The 17,672-nt window shown below is 43.4% G+C and overlaps 1 protein-coding gene across 5 annotated transcripts; it reads right to left on the minus strand.

Moving 5' to 3' along the window:
- Window positions 1–17,369, minus strand: fam168a (family with sequence similarity 168 member A). 5 transcript variants are annotated; one of them, XM_056611239.1, is made up of 9 exons: window positions 17,199–17,369; window positions 17,004–17,089; window positions 9,010–9,114; window positions 7,441–7,532; window positions 6,213–6,293; window positions 4,030–4,175; window positions 3,532–3,712; window positions 3,179–3,305; window positions 1–1,401 (listed from the first exon to the last, which is right to left on the minus strand). In XM_056611239.1, the coding sequence occupies exons 3-8, from the start codon at window positions 9,069–9,071 to the stop codon at window positions 3,193–3,195; spliced, it is 675 nt and encodes a 224-aa protein (XP_056467214.1). In that variant the 5' UTR covers window positions 9,072–9,114; window positions 17,004–17,089; window positions 17,199–17,369; the 3' UTR covers window positions 1–1,401; window positions 3,179–3,192. The 5 variants fall into 5 exon arrangements, with proteins under 5 accessions (XP_056467214.1, XP_056467215.1, XP_056467213.1 ...); XM_056611240.1 differs by lacking the exon at window positions 17,004–17,089 and having other exon boundaries at window positions 9,010–9,076; XM_056611238.1 differs by having other exon boundaries at window positions 17,004–17,369.
- Between the last annotated feature and the right edge of the window lie 303 nt (window positions 17,370–17,672).

Consider the following 17,672-nt stretch of genomic DNA (forward strand, 5'->3'; position numbering starts at 1 on the left):
CACCATCCCGCAAGAGGGTTTGGCCAGAGGCCGGCGTGCGCCGCGGCAGTCCTCAAACCCTGCATCCAGTCCGTGGTTGTTCCCCTAGCGATGCGTAGCACTGGGGCCCTTCCCCTACGGTGCCCCCACACCTCTAGTTCCAATGCTGCTCCTTACCCCCTCCCTCTCACGGTGCTGACCACGCAGTAGCAATCAATTCCAAACCTCCGTGTGTGTGGTGTAGTTGTTCTGTGTGTGTGTGTGTTATAAAACAAGTGCTAGTGTGTTTGGGAAAACGCCTCAGGAGCCCCTGTGCGAGTGTATGTGCGTTATGTGTCTGTGTGTGTGTTGGTGTGTGTGCATGCGTGCACACGTGTATGTGTCCATGTGAATATGCGTTGTCGACACGATTGTTGCAGTTTTCACATTTTAGAATTAAAACGGGCGCACATTGGCCATGTGACGAGATGCCGTGACCAGACCAGCTCCGGCGTGTTGCCCAAGGGTGTTAGGGTGCAGCGGCACCACATCCTAGCCTGCAGTGTGGATGTGTTTAGTACGCACTGTAGAGCAAGCTCTAGTGAACAAATGGGTACATACAGGGTGGGCGGGCGGTTGGATGGGTAGCAGTAGCCAAGCGGTCTTACACACGCGTGTGGAGGAGGACCGGTCGATATGAAGGTAGGGTGGACAGACAGACAGACGGAGAGAGAGAAGCTGGGGGACAGCCCTAGTAGCAGACGAGTGGGGCACGACTGAGACTTGACAGACCAAGTCAAACATTGTAATGGGTTGAGGAGGAGGTGGGGGAGGGGGATGGGCAGGGGGATACAACTAAGCCAAGGCCATTGGGCATAGTCAAGGACGAGGAATATAAACAGCAGAAAAACAAACTGAAAATAAATCCTAATTTTGTTAAAACCCTGTGCTGATATCTAGTTAGAAAATTTGGCAGCATAAGTTGATGGAGAGCATAATTGCGGCTTGTGGTAGTGACTGGTAATTGGATAACGACCACGAATGATGTGCCCAATGAAAGTCCAGTCAACTGAGCAAAGGGGGCGGAGCCACACAGTAGCACAAGACAAACAGCGGCGACGAACACCCATGATTGGTCGAGAGTCCTTCTGGGGTTCCAATCGCGACAAGTGTGAGAAAATAAAAAAAATAAAAATTAATGAAATACTAGGAAAGAAAATTAAAATAAAAAAATAATGACTGGTTGGCAAATAGACAGAGGAAATAACAAAATAAAAGCAGCTTTTGTAAAAACATTACAGAATGTCGCATAATAATAACATTAAGTGTAAAGTGGCTGTTGCACTTTAGTTTTGTTCTTGCAGACAGGTGCCGAGTTTCCATGGTACCTGTTGAGAGCCCATGACAGATGTGAGCAGTTGCATACGATGGCGGACTCCAGATCTGACAGAAAGGAGGGAACAATGGGAGGTTTGGATTTAACACAACAACAAAGCAAATAGCAAGCCCAGGACCATAATACCGGCACATCTTTAAATATTGAAATTTACAAGGTTTTTTACACAGCTGATAGACAGATTGTTTAGACTGAGAATAATAGCTATCCAGACTGTAGGGCTGGCTCGAAAACACAATTTCTAGCTGAAAATATTAGACGGTTCCGAAAAAGAGAAGTATTGGGACTGCCTCTAATCAGGGTTGCCCCCAGCAGTCTATTAGCGGGGCACCACCGTTAAATGGCCCACGCCTCTACAAACAAAAAAGCTTTTCACAATATGCATACCGGTTCATCTGCATTAAATTTGAAATCAAATATAGGTTACCTTTAGCTTAATGTATTACCATATAGTAAAATACAATAAATTACAGGCTTATTCATGTAAACCAGCTATAGAGTCAAACAGCGTCCGGACTCTGTGGAGACCGAGAGCTCCAGTCTCTCAGACTACGCACGATGTTCTGATATATCAGACATCTGATCACGATAACTTCCATCAATAAAAACAATGCAGAAGGGTTTGACTGATTAGAAATGTTAAATACATGTGAATGATGCATTTCAGCATATAGAAAAAATGCCACTCCATTCAATCCATTCAAAATTTGCTAAATCAATGACCTAGCAGGTACCGATGGAGAGGATATTGTTCACCGTGGAGAATGGGCGTGAGCGGGATGCCTGCCTGTTGAGATTCATTATTAATTGTTTACGCTTATGTCCACAGAGCAGACAGAGTCGGCAATAATCCGGTTTAAAGCAGAGAGCCTTACTCAGCGGTCCAAGGAAGTGCAGGTCCAGAGGTGTTGGGAGCCTGTACTAGCCTGTACCTAACCCCATTGTTTCAGCATTTTACTTTTTAGCTTACTACGCTAGACTTGGACTTCTAATTTTGGACTTGGACTACTAATAAAGAGCATGCACAGCTTGTATTAGATATCTAAGCATTTATATTTGTAAATCTCTCATTCGATGTAAAATATAATCTAATGTATATATTTATTTGTTTTTCTCCAACAGCCTTTAAAAGCCTCATGTAATGTATATACTCACACTATAAGATATATGATGTCAGATCTATATCTTATCTATAGGGTCTAGGCTAGGGCTGAACGATTTGGGGAATTAATCGAATTGCGATTATTTTGACCAATATTGCGATTGAGATTTAATGTGCGATTTTTATAATTTATTAAGTTCCTTATGTTGTGTATTATTCACTAAAAAAAGAAATAAATCATTCTTTAGTATGACCAACACAACATTGGAAGTAGTCAACATAAAAATGGCTCTATCCTTTAGGCCAGGCCGGTGTGTTGAGATTAATTTATATTATAACTTCTTTTTTTTAACTATTGAATTTAAAAATAAAAATAAATGAATCGTACTGATTTCCAGTCAGTAACGGTAACAAATCACTTTTTTTTCTTTAAACCGCAGCCTTTGCATACCACGTTCTATTACATCGTTAAGCCCTAGTCTAGCAGCCATCATTTGAGTATAATTAGATAAATATGGCATTCAACTGTTAGGTTTAAGTGCGTGAATATAGTTCAATTATTATTATTTTTGTTTGAGAATTTTAATCTACTCGGAGCGATGGTTCATAATTTTAATGATGACTAATGATGATTAATGATCAAGAGAATCGTGCATTCGACTTAAGTCCGAAAAGAAGATGCAGGACTGATTTCTAATCTGCCAAGTGGTTCCGTCACTCACATGATGGGCGGGCTCTACCAGTGGGGGGGCACGTAGCTGTAGCCAGGTGTCCCCTGGGGTCGGTAGGTTGGCACGGAGACCGGGTGCCCTCCAAGGGGAGGGTGCTGTGGTGTGGTCAGCAGGGTGCCTGCACAAGAGGTTCAGGGGGCACCGTCAGAGCACTGAGAAGAAGGCTTAATCACATGTTATTGGGCGTCAGTAATTCGCTTGCGCACAGACCAGACCGAACTCCATTTAGTTTGGATCCGGCGCTTCTCAAACCATATAAAAAGATTGCAGCTGTAACGGATCATCCCCACCGCCGAGAACGGAGCCCAAACTGAACCCAAACAGTGGTTCCTGATTCTCCTCACCTGCGCTCATCGCCATGGTTGTCCCGGCGACCATGCCCATGGCCGCCATGCCGTTGTGTTGCCGCTGGGCAGGGACAGGGGCGGGGTAGAGAGCGGAGGGGATGCTGTTGGGCTGTACCACCGTGGTGTGGTGGATCACATGGGGCTGGGCAGCGTAGACCGGCTGGGTGTAGTACGCCCCCTGGTGGGCCGAGGAGGATTTACATTGGGATAGGGTTAGAACTGGGCGACGGGAGAGTAGGGTAGCAGAGGGGGCTCTCACGTCCATCACAGGATCATTAAGTGTGAAATCGAACGCAAGGGCTGATCGAACTATCTGTGCAACACACACACACACACACACACACACACACACACACACACACACACACACACACACACACACACACACACACACACACACACACACACACACACACACTAAATGTTGTGTTTGAAAACATCCACAATGAAAGCAGCAGGGGCGTTGGGCTGGACCGGCGAGGGGGGCGCTCCTACCTGAGTGTAGAGGTTCTGCTGGGGGTAGGCACTGCGGATGGGGTACATGGCCGTCTGGTAGGGGGACGGGGAGGGGGTGTAGGGCGGGGGAGCCCCGTTCGACTGGTTGGGAGGCACTTTGTAGGGGGTGCCTGCCGCGGTGTATCCTGGGGGGGGGAGGGCACAGCGGGGGAGACACAGTCACTAACGGGTGAGTGGTAGGCGACGAGGGGACGTTCACGTTGGTACCAAAGAACAACAAAGTCTTTGCGTGTGAGATGGGGATGTGGCAGAGAGGGTGTGGCGTGCGAGGACTGATATTAATCTCAAACAACTGCTGAATGGCTATAGTTATAGTTTGTGATCTAGTCACAATTGATTATCACTGCAGACATTGTGCCTTTGTGACACATTTTCTTACATGGACGTTACATCATGCAAGATGTAACGTTTCCAACATTGAGTAGCCTTGTTTTATAATAGTTTTGTAGTATTGACCCATCAATCGCCTGTATCCATTGCAAAAGGCTTGGGTAAACAGCATCTTTAGGGGTGTAACGAGTGGTCTTATCGATCCACTAGATGTCAGGATAGCTTTAAAATCAGATGCCTTAAAAAAGCCTTAAAACATAGATGCCTTATTCCGCCATCTCTACAACCTAGCCTGAAATTAACAATGTTTGGGGTAGTCTGCATTTCAAAGAAAACAAATGCCTAAAATCTGAAAAAGAGACACAGAGGATGTGCATTGTTCCTGCTGGCTGTTCGACGCTATGCTAACACAAAAAATATATATTTGGAAAAACCCAAGAGCAGTTTGTACCAGCTAGTGGGGTGCATCCATTTTAGACTACAGCGGTGACTCCACTGTTGTAGTAATACCCAACAGCCACTTGGGGGAGCCTGAAGGTCAAACATGCTACTAGCTAGTAATGCTGGGGAGCTTATGAAAGCTCTCTCCCTCTCTCTCTCTCACAAGGACAAGGGAACAAAGAGATGGTGGAGCCGCTGGTGTGTCACGGTCTGCACGCATTCTCTCACATACACATTCCGCGCTCCAACATACAAGCGGGAATAGGAGGACAATGCTTTGGGACAATTGCACAAAGGCAAACACAACGATTGAAAAGCTATTTTCTATGTGAGTGTTCTTAAGGAGTAACGCCACAGGATAACCTCTCTCGCGTGAATGGCGGATTGAGTCCAGGCCTGGCCACAAAATGTATTTAAATTCATAATACATATAGCACTTACTTATACAAATGTTCGAGAGAGAGAGAGGCCAATCGAAACACAGAGTGGATGAAACGGGAAGAACGCGCTGATCGATTGGTTCCAATAGACCCTTGGTTTTTTAACCGGGCCAATTTGAGAATTATTGAATTATTTTTGTCGCATCACCATGGCGGGAAGTGACTGCCCACAAAGGAAATGATTTCCCTAAGTGAAGTCTGTATTCTGTAAAAGTGAAAAGCATTATGTAGAGTTTATTGAATGATTTATTTGGTTATCTCATTTACTATCCTAGTTATCAATTGCATATCCCAACAAAATCATGCCGAATTGTGTGAATTGTGTGGATCCAGAATCATGAATACAAATGGGTTATTTGAAAAAGAAAAATTGAATAGCTGCAAGCACCCTAAACTGCCAAGCAGATATACATAGAAACAGCCATTAACCAAAACAGGCAACTGGCATCCCATTCTCCTGCGGAGGCTAGACAGAGAGCCCCAACAGCAGCTGCTAGTTAGCTAGGTTCCCATTTGAACGTCACCAATGGCCTGAAGGCAGGGCTCCCATTTGTAATTCATGTTTACAAACTATGTGATCCATTCCATGCATACAGCCTGTGGCCAAACATGTCTTGATGACTGATACGACATAAAAAAATATCTATAAATAAATAAAGCAACAAAACCGACATATTTGTTTCCAGGCAATCTTGTAAGAAGCTTAAAATGCCATGTATTCCAGTCTTTTAAAATAAAATTAACTCTGCACCTCACTTTAACCCTTTACAGGCAGGTGAACCGGTTTTTTTTTAGGAATACATTTGAATTGCGTTTAAATTGAGGAACGATCTGTCGTCAAAACATTTATACCTTGTCGGTAAATACACACTCATCAGTAAATGGTTGGTTGGTGGGGTTCACAATTCAATTCAAACCATGTGGGATGCGCGCTGTGTTCGAGTGCTTTACCTGGTGGGTACCCAGGACTGCCTGTTTGATAGAGGTTAGGTGTGTAGGTCGGGGCAGCGGCGGGATATCCTCCTGGATAACCTTTATGACAAACAGAGAGGAGTGGGGGAAGAGTGAACACCACCGAAACGGACAAAGGCACCCAACACACACAAAAGAAGAGAGACACAGCCTGCCCTGCACATATATTTGCATGCATATGCCGTTCAGATTTTGAGCACGATGAAAGAGGGCGCACATTTGAACTAATAAAACACTATGTCTGTTGAAATCCTCCTGGCACCTAGGGCGCGAGGGCTACCTGCCAATGTGGCGCAGAAGAGGGAACCAACTGAGGAACAATATCGGCACACTCGCGAGATGCAGGCAAGTGCGCGCACATACTTGCACTCCATTAATCCCAAACAAAGCAAACAAAGCAGAATCGTGCCAGACTTGGGGAGGGGGGAGGGGGGACTGAAGAGAGGCAGACCTGCAGGAGAGAAAGGCAGTGTGTGTGTTTGAGAGAGGAGAAACTGAAGACTGAAGCCCCGCTATAATTGGTGGACTGTCCCGACAGGTTGCCGGCCTGTAATCACGGGCCTCCCTCCTTCTGGAGTCTGCCTCTATACGTCTCAAGGCGTCTGGACTGGAAACCTTCAAACTGGCTGACCAACGCCCTCTCTTATTTTAAACTTCCCAACAAAACGTTAATCTGCACCGCAGTGGTCATTATTCACCACTGTGCCATGTCTTGCGGGAAAATCCTCTGGTTAGTACCTTGTCTATCTTTGTGTTCAGCTGTACTAAGAGCAAACTATCCACTACAACTGTTGAAGTTTTTTTTTGGATTGCACTTGATTCTAGTTACTAGCTAAATTAATTGATTGATGAGTTTATCGTGACTGTACATGCTTGTATGAAGTCTTGAGCTTTGTGGAGACATTTCTCACCACACGTTAGGTGCTACTACCAGCGACACCATTTCTTAATTGACTAAAGATAATCCAAAAATAAATTAGATAAATTTCCACTTCAAATTAAACGGAAGTGACAACAAAGCCACAGCTTTGTTGTCAAGTTTCCTTCCCACCTTCTCCCTGATTGATCAAAGCTGCTTCATAGACCAGACAGACACCAATTAATGTCCTTTATAAACTAGATCAATTCCTCGCACCAGGAAATAACGTCCCGCTCACATGCCATCACAGCAGCAGGTTCAGGGGTCATGCATGGTTGTGGTCAGTACCTGCGAACGCCATGTTCTTAGGGTTTCCATAGGGAGCGCCGGGCTGTACAGGACTGTAGACTGGATTCATACCCGCAGCTAACCTGTTCTTACTGAGAGAGAGAGACGGGCCGGGGCAGAGAGAAGGAGAGGGGGATGTATGAAGATGGAGGAATACAGGTATAGAATCTTTATGGATAATTATCGAGGTGCACAGGTTCATATGCATCACATGCATTCCTAAGAATGTGAGTAAAAACCCAGAGACACTGTAATGCAGCATTGCGACCACTAAAATGCTGGTGTCCGTAGAGTTCCTTCGTGATTTGGAGGTACTTCTAACGCCAGGTTATACTAGTGAAACCTGCTCAAATTATCTTCTTTACCCATCATTGTTGAAGCATGCCTGACCAAGTTGACCAGCCAAACTAAAAAGAAACTAGCATGTATACTGAGGAGGAAAAACAGGGCAGAAAATACATAAAACAGAAGACTGTGCACTTTGTAAATCACAATCACTTTGCAATGAGCAAGTGTTGCTCTGAGGTCTCCGAGAATAAAAACAACCTATTCCTGACCACCTTAAATTATAAAAACAGGGCTGGCAAGACCACTGCCGATAATTAAGGATGCAAAACACTTTGCCAGCCTCAGAAAACTTTGTGGCACGTTAGTTTTGTATACTACGCTTGCTGAGTTACAACACTTTGTTTAAGTTTGTTATGGTCATTTATTCACCGTTATGGTAGGCCCCTACTTTATTAAACAGTGTATTGCCATTTTACAGATATCCCTTTGTTCCAAATATTTGTTTTAATGCAGACAACTGCTACTAAATACAACAAGGAGACCTGACCACTGTGCTTGCTCTTTTCTAGATCCAAAAGGTATACCAGCCCATGCACATAAACTTGCTTCATGATAACAAAACCAAATGTTATAGGACTATAAACATAATTCTGCAACGTCATGAGGAGTTGCTACACACGTCTGGAGATTAATTGATCTAGTGATGACCAAATCTGTTGCTGGTTGTTTTTCTTCCACCCAAATTAATCAGTCCACCCTGAACTCTTCAAGACACGAGTAGAACAGGGAAGCAAAAGGCTTGCACTGCATGCATTTACTTGCAAAAGGCTGCTAATGAGGTTGAGAGCTTCATTTTACTTTAATGTTGTAGGGGGAATGTGGTAGAATCCACATTCACCCTACAACTTTTTGCCAAGATCAAAAAAACATTTGATACTGGATTAAACTTGATGAGCAAGTCAAAATACTGCAGAATTTAAATGGTTTACCTGCAAACAGACACCTTTTTTAGTATGCGCATTTGGTTAGAATGGGACAGCAAGCGAAGTTTATAAATGTGAAATGTTTTAATGATAAATAAAATCACAACTGTGACAACAAATGTACACCAACTTAAATCGACAGCCATTTACCTCCCACGAGGCCATTCTCCCCCACTGGATCATTATGGGATACAAATTACCCCATGCACATTTCTATCTGAAAACTTACCTTTCATTGTGTGTGTGTTTGTTTATGCTCATGTGTGCGAGTGTTTGCGTGTGGATGAGTGCCCCGTACCTCTTGTGCGTGTCTGGTTGATACATGAAACTGAATTTGTCTGTGGGATGCCCGCTCGCCATTCTTGCTGTATGCAAATAAGGGGGTGGAAGTGGATATGCAAATCTGAAATTAAAACAGCGAGAGGTCATGATTACAACGAACACAGCAAAAGGGAAAATGAAAGTTAAACAAACAAAGAAAATCATAATAATAAATACAGCAAAGCCAAGCAGCACTGCAGGGGAAATGGTTAGAGGCGGTGACACACACAGCAGGTCCGAGTGACATAGTGGGAGAGCTGAGAGGCGTGTTCTGCTCAATTAATGGAGAACCCAGAGCCATAGAACAGGTGCGAGCTTTCGCAATTATTTCTTGTGTACAAAGGACCCTAAATTACACCCCCCACAGTGTATGTGAGCCTGTGTGTGCATTGTCTGCCTTGATTACAACTTTAAAAAGGCGATTGACAATTTGTGACCAACATTTAAATGTGACTGTTGAGGATCAAGAATACAATTAAGAAAGTGTGTTCCAATGATGCATATGCGGGCTTGCGTCATGCTAGAGAAAGATCAGAATAGACTGTGCGAGAGTGTGATGGCGGTGGTGTGTGAATAAATAAAGCGCAAACACAACAATGCAAACATTGACGTCAAACAGCCAATGGGAAAGCACAACACACCTAGCGAACGGAGTGACAGAAATTAGAAAAGGAACATCCACGGGGAAAGATAGAGGCCCACAATGAGCCATGGACACAGCGATATGATGGCTCACGCACAAATCAGTGTGAGTAGGTCCCAAAACACACCCGCCCGCTCCAAACTAGATGTAGAAGCACAGTGACAAAGCTGATGGATGAAGAGACACAGAGACCAGGGAGAAGCTAAAGGCTAAGTGCCAGTGTGTGTAGATGTGTCCGAGAAGGAGAACCGCTAGAGGTGTATTTGGAGACCCCGAATCCAGACAGTGTGGAATGCCATTGAAGTCAAATAAATATGGCTATGAAATTAATGAGGCGGGTAAGATATGAATATATATATTTAGAATATAAATATAAAATCATAAATGAGTAAATATAGTGCAATAAATCAACAAGTAGTTATTTTAAAAAGGACTACTTTTATTCATTTTAGGCCCTCTTATTTTAAATGCCTACTTCCAAACCAATTCCTATTTCTGTCTGCTACAGTAAAATTAGTGTGGCATGGTTCTCATAGATTCAAACCAATGCTGCAGCACCAGAAAATCTGGGTACACACGAAAACGGTCTATAAATGGATTGACCATATAATAATTATTGGTACCATGATGTCTATGGACACCACTAGGGCGGCAGCAGATGTTTGAACCAGAAACACATGACACGTTCGGGAAACCCCAGCTCATTCCGACTAGCTGACTTATAAAAGCAGGGGCGGACATCGGCAGTGCACACTACACAAAGGGTCTTGACGTTCATTCTAGCCTTGTCGTTGGTCCACCCTAGTTGACTGGGAACATAAAAGGGGTACACACATAAAGACTACACTGTTCGATTATCCGCGCCACCCTTGCTCTGTAAACTCGCCAAATCACGCACTCTATGCCGAGTCGGGCCCGATAATATCAAACTGGTTAGAAGACTTCCTTGCCCTGCCGACTCTACGGTGGTGTCAAAATCACGTGTCTTGAGAGCCCCCTTACAGGACAGTCTGAGGCGACTTCAGGCCCGATCGCCAATGCCGGTCTATAAATCAAGAGATCGCCAAGAGTGACTCGAGATATTTATTAAAACAGGACCAAAAGCCGCCAGAGAAAATGGCTGAGCACAATGACGGCAGGCTCGGTACAAACAACTGTATTTTTTATGCCTTCTTTATATGGAACTAACTTTATTTGAATTCAATACTTCATTGCTGTATTGGCCTATCTCACCTTATATTTACACAATAAAAAGACAAGAGTTACACAATAACATTGCTAGGGCCATTATGCTGAATATTTGTTGCATTATATTGCAAGTTATCGGAAGTACATATATACATAAAAAAACACAGCAAAACTCGTAAGAATCACATTAATCTCAATAAGAATCTTAATAGTGCTTCTTTTGTGTGGCTTGCCATTGTCCAGTGGCTGAATGATGAATGGACTCCATTATAAAACGGGCAACAAATGAGATCTCAATCTAAATAGTTACAACTTTTGGCCAAAGATTATATTGCTGATATAAAATATAAAAACACAGCCAATGATAAAGCCAGAGATAAAAACTAATATAAAAATATATACGTTTGGACGTTCAGGGGATTGTCTGTTCCAGAGCTGGTCATGTCCTTTCACTCTCCTTCGTTCCCCAGAAGTCAGTGATTGGACCCAGTCATTACAGCATGGACAGGTGGCTCTGCCAGCCCCGAGGGTTAAACACACGACCCCCGCTCAGCTGGGCCTCCAGCACTGAATCAGGAAGAGGACAAGGAACAAGAGGTAGGTGTGTGTGTGTGTGTGTGTGTGTGTGTGTGTGTGTGTGTGTGTGTGTGTGTGTGTGTGTGTGTGTGTGTGTGTGTGTGTGTGTGTGTGTGTGTGTGTGTGTGTGTGTGTGTGTGTGTGTGTGTGTGTGTGTGTGTGTGTGTGTGTGTGTGTTTTAAATGTGCACAAATGCAATTCCCTTTGTTTTGTTTCTCCCAGAGAGATGTTGATGAGGTAGTTTGAGCCCTATTTTCCTCCCAAAAAGGAGCCATTCTAAGCATAAGCCTCTCCTTTCAAACGACCACTGGGCCTCATTGTAAAGACCTCTCCCCTGAGGACAATCACCCTAAATTGGTCTCTGCGTGTGAGGAAACCAAACACAAACTTGAAGCATAATGACAAATAAAACCATGTTTACAATCAATTTTTAGGTGCTTGAGGCATGCTTTAAGAGGCACAAATGGCACACAAAAATGATCAACAACCAAAAATGTCACCGAAAAGCAGCCTTGTGGCTTTTCTCCAGGTTAAATGTATTTGCGTCTGTCTACCAAGCAGAGCAGGTAATGTATTGGTAAGATATTATTAATGTGACATTAGACTACATCATCAAATTAAGGGACTTTCCTCTTTACTTAAAAGGCTGCATTAGAGCAGCCTTTAAAGGAATTTAATAAATGCCTTGATTAGGGCTAGAGTGCAGATTCCCGTAGAGTAATCGTATACATATTATAAAGGAAATTGGTTACCAATTATTTTGACATTCACTCAATTCCTAATCTGATGGACTTAAATTTCTGTTAAATGCTGAATAAAGATACGTTTACCGGTAATGTGCAAATTCTTCTTCTCAAAACCCCATAGAAGACCATATCAAGCATGGCTAAGCCAACCCATAACTAAACACGAATCAAATCCCAACATGCGTAAGTTTAAACGCGGATTCTCATTTTGCCTTTGCATCAATTCCGATTCCATCTTCCCAGACTCAATTGCAGGTAAAAATAGTAGACAACTAGCACTCTGTCCCTCTCTTCGGACTGGAAGCCATGTACAATAGAACCGTCCCTCTCCAACACCCTAGCACAGCCCTCTCCTCTGCATAATACCTCCCCAGGCAGCTGGTCTTTAGGCAGCGCATCAATCCAGTGGGCGTTATCACACACAGGCTTAGGATGCACTGAACACATTTCCCTCTTTCTCTTTGTATGCTCCGGGTGGGGGTGGGGGGGGGGGGGGCATTTGATGGCATGGTGGGGCACACTGCGGGATAAAAATACATCCTGCGTGATGGAGACAAAGACTTATGAAAACACTCATCTGTCACAAGAGAGCGGCGCTGAATTGATGACTTTTAAGAGACGTGTAAATAGCGAACGCCGAGACGCCAGGGAAGTGTCTTACGAAGAGTCGAGTTGCGGGAGTCACTGTAACGCCCAACATTTCCACATCGAACGTATGTGGGGAGATCAACACTACGTCTAAAACCGACCCACGTAACACGCCGTATCCCTGTGCAACACTTCATGCATGTATATGGATCATATGTGAAGACGCGTGAGGAGGTCTCGGCTGGCAGTCTTCAGGCTCCAGGCTAAGCAGACCTGCCAAAGCACTACCGGGTTAATTTTGGATATAGGACAGTGTGATGCACTGAGGGACCGCGTCTCCGCCGTGAGGTGGCTGGCTTGCTCTCCTTCACAAAGTCACTGCAACGGTACCACACCTATGAGGTTATGCAGCCATTTGATGCTGAGCGACAGTAAATAGAAATCGTTTGCTTTCTTTCTAATGTCCCTGGAGGATTCTGGGCAATACGTACTCATCAGCGTAATTCAATTTACGATCTGCTGTGGTCAATGGTTCGCGTCGCGTTAAAGACCTGACTGGAATGGGTTTTTCCAAAGGAATTTGAACCTGCTACAGAGCCACTGCTCTATCATCTGCACGACTGGAAGGATTGCAGTATGTATTGGTATTCTAGAGGCGACTCACGCAAACCTGAGCGCAAATATTATTAGGGCCATTGTCCTTTTAGATGACACATGCCAAATTGTAAGATCGTCCAAATGATTGGCAGGGCCAACAGGACAAATCAAACATTATGGATTAGATAGAAATGTCAGCTCCCGCCAAGGAGAAGAGGAGTGCAAATATAGGGAGCTGCCGCTATATATTCCCAGATAAAATTGGCCAAAAATGTAATTTGGGTTAACAATTATTGCTTCCAAAATGGTCACTCGTTTTGGATAGTCTACAATATAAGCCCATTTAGCTCGAAGCATGCAACAACTACCTCTCTTTTTGTCCAGAACAACAGCAACTGGCAGGCGCTGCCATTTTTGTGTACGCTGCAGGCCTAGTTTTCTTGCAGCTTGTTTGGGGTTAAAGGGATATGACGTCGATATATCCATAAATCTGCATTTGCCTCGTCTTACCCAGATTCAGACAAGTTGTTTAACACCAAGCACATCAGTGTGGGTCCAGAAGGGGAGCTCTCTGGGTAAGCATTTGCTCTCGGTTAATCGCCTCCATTGACAAAAGCCCAGAGTTATAGTAGCCTAGCTCCTGAACATGAGAGGGGGAATATACTTTCCAATATGTTCCGATTAGTAACTTATCCTGTGTATGCCAGTAACAAAACAAGACTGTAGTTTGCCTACGAAAAGATAATCCGGCACTTTTTTCAGCAATGTGACTAATGAGCTACCTGTGATATACCACTGCCTCAATTACATTATCCACTGCTTCTGGTAGTAGTCTACACAAAGGGTAATCCGTCTGCGGATCACAGAAAGCAAATACTAACCCAGCAAACTCACTTCCTTGATGCAATGATGAAATTGGAATTAACACAACTTTTTCAGATATCGGCTTATCCCATTACGGTTGTATGGAATCACTTACCGTCGGATGACTGACGGTTGATATTATATACCCATGCCAAATTACTGTATATAAGTAAGTATACATCTCTATCCATGACGTCACAGCTACCTTCTGCAGTGTCTGGTGCGCTCGAGCACGGAAACAATCAGACTGACAGCTGAATGATTGCAGACTGTGGTTGAGCCTTTAACCCACAATTAATAACCTGAGGTAATATTGACAGGAGAGACCAGTATTTTTTCCTTGCTAAAAGAAAGCTGCAGAAACATGAGGCAACAACTGCATGTGCCTTATGAGACCCATGGTCATAGCTTTGGCTGGACCATGGAGATGATCAAGAGACAGCCGTCTGATGTGTGGAAGAATGGTAAACGCATGCCCATTGATACAGAACTCTGGGTAGCTGCAGGGATACACTCAACTTCTACCTTTTGTTCTCTTGTGCTCATGTCACCTCTCCACCAGCGAGCTGAACATAACAAGTTGTGCTGATTAGGAGATACCATCCACACAAACTGATGCTCCCGTTTCACCCGCAGAGCCTTATACAAGAAAAAGCCAAAAGAGCAACCATCAGTTTTACGTACATAACATGGGTCTGTTCTACGTCATGCTGGAGGTGATGACTCACTCTGTACAACATGAGTATCACTAGCAGTACCTCAAAAATAAGTCCAATGAAACCAAATATAACACACACGCATAGTGATTAACTAAATGTGTTGTACTCGTTGTGATCTGCACAACCAGTGTCTCTTTCTCTGTGCAGTGGGCGAGAAGAAAGGGCTGAGAAGGCTGTCAAGTCCAATTAGATGCACTTGGATGAGTTATGCTACATGGGTGCACCAATGGTCATCCCCAGAATATTGCACAACATCAATATTCATGAAGTCAAAAACCTATGTCTAACTAAATTGGATTGAATTAATAATGTATAGCATTATATATATATATATATATAACACAAAAGCAATATTATCCATCCTATAACATAGTATCCATCATATTTATGCTTTTAACCAACATGTTTTAGAGACGTACTGCATTTCATAGATACAGCAAATGAAATAATGAAGTGTTATTAACAAACACAAATGAATAACAGCCTACTTAAGCTGTTGCAACTGCTAAACTCAACTATCAAAATCTTTTTGACTCTGCCAACCTAGTTTTTTGGTATCGCGGGCCATCACAGTACAAGCACCTAACTATGTCAGCCTGCTAGTCTACATTTCACCATGCTAGACTTGGGGGTGGGGGGTATCTGGAAGACGCCATCTATGAGCGTTTGGATAATTGATCGCCGATGAGAAACTCATTAAGTGGTCTGATGCCACCAGGGAATGAAGGGATGGAAAGACAGCAGTCTGTAATCAAAATGGCTGGCCCTTCTAACATTAAGTGACTTCAGCTTTCTCCAGCCTGACAGTTTTATGGCTGCATTGTCCACCCCCCACCACCCCACCCCCAATTCATGAACATGTGATTTACAAAACAACCAAAACACTCAATAAGTATCCAAGTCTTTTGGTGAGATGGCCCGTTCTTTTTGAAAAGCACAACAAATAAAACATCATCACATATGCATATACATTGTATACTATACACACATGGCTATTAAGTCGTGTAATTGATGAAAACATACATTTAAACAAATCGCTTCAACTTGAAATGTAGCTCCGTTAACCTTGTTTCTTATGTGAGACAGATATGATATCGTTATTTGGGATTCCTGTTTTCATTTAGTTCAATGACAATGACAATATGTTTAAACAAAGATTTGCTGCAATTTGCAAAGATTATTACAAAAAAGAATTAACGTTTAGATTAAGAGTCACTTGAAAAGGCGAAATAACCATCTTAAATCTCTTCGATTTGTTTATCGTTAGTCGGGTAAGAAAAACAAAATACGCCCTTTTGTTATATATTTTTTATCTCGCAAAGCCATGTCAGTGATGCGAAAGGAAGGTAAAAAAAAAAGAGAAAGTCAGGCTACTAGTGCCAACAATGTCGATGCCACAATAGTCGACATATATATCATGATGCGCTGAACACTTATATTTGCAATATTCACAACTTCATCAAGTGACGGAAGTATGTTGTATCCAACGATTACATACGAGTATACCGTTCATTAACTAGAACGGTCAAGCTTTTCAAATACCGATGAATGCATGTAGATTGTATATATATACATCTTGAGAACCATCGGAGAATAGCATGCACTGCCGCCGCTCTGCAGTCCAAAGATAACGTTAGTGAGCAACGCCAAAACAGCCATGGTTGGACTAAAATGGTTACACTCAAACACAAGCCTCCGACACCATTTTGTATGTCCACCGTTTTCTACACAACGACCGTGAAATGTTAATTCAGCAAAGGACTTTGAACGAAGCCATCGTTAGCGTCATTGTTGTCAACCGCCCATGTGCAAATCTTAGATAGTCACATTATAGTGTCGTGAACGTTTTCTGCTAGCAAGAAAGACAAGAGCCTAGCCCGCTGTAGCATCCCCGCATCCCTCAACACACGCTGCTGCTGCTGTTCACACAGCGCTAGCCACTTAGCAAGGTAGCACGACAATTCATCCAACGCCTAAAATGCAACCTATTGTATACAAGCATGCTTCACATAGATATGTTACCATACTAACTAACATGAACTAAACCGACCTGTGGGCTTGATGTGCAACCACAGAAATCCGTTATATTCGGCAGTGCGGCTCCCCGATAGCTGAACAGCTAGCTAAGCAGTGTAGCTAACCACGGAGGACAATTAAAAGGATAAGAAAAAAGACAGGGAAACCATCGACAAACACGCAGATGTATAAACATTCCTCTCCGCTCTATACGCAGGTTGATCCTTACCAAATTCACTCGGTCGAACAAAGAAAACTCTCAATGTAAGCGTATTCTCTTCTGTAGGATCTCTTGTGTCTGGCAACGTTGCTGTGGTGTTTCTCTGTGTGTAGCGGCGCTGGGAACACAGAGTCAGAGTCGGTCCCTGTGTGGGGGATGGGGATCCATTCACCAGAGTGAAGGGAGAGATGGAAGGATGCTAAGAAAGAGGACATGCCCACCCGACCACTGAATAATAACACATTTAAATGATTTGCATTGCCCTATGCGGCCTCCGGTTATCTGTTTAAACACGTAGTAGTAGTTGATGGTTTTTGTGTTAGACCTGTCCAATATAATCAATATTGGAATAATTAAAATAAGTTTTTTTAAAAAGTGAAAGTAATATTATTTGATAGTTTGATGCTATTACTACTACCCTGTCCATAAATTACTGTACATACCTCACCTATTGTGTATTCATATTTGTACCACAGACCACAG

Source organism: Gadus chalcogrammus, chromosome 16 (genome assembly GCF_026213295.1).
Source record: "Gadus chalcogrammus isolate NIFS_2021 chromosome 16, NIFS_Gcha_1.0, whole genome shotgun sequence".
In the NCBI taxonomy this organism is placed as follows: Eukaryota; Metazoa; Chordata; class Actinopteri; order Gadiformes; family Gadidae; genus Gadus; species Gadus chalcogrammus.

What these genes read in the sequence shown, in the direction of transcription:
- fam168a (XM_056611240.1), bottom strand. Translation starts at nt 9,071, where the DNA reads ATGGCGAGCGGGCATCCCACAGACAAATTCAGTTTCATGTATCAACCA. An exon ending in TAAGAACATGGCGTTCGCAG is followed by an intron (nt 6,294 to 7,440) that starts GTACTGACCACA and finishes TTTGTCATAAAG; the next exon opens with GTTATCCAGGAGGATATCCC. An exon ending in CAGTCCTGGGTACCCACCAG is followed by an intron (nt 4,176 to 6,212) that starts GTAAAGCACTCG and finishes TCCCCCCCCCAG; the next exon opens with GATACACCGCGGCAGGCACC.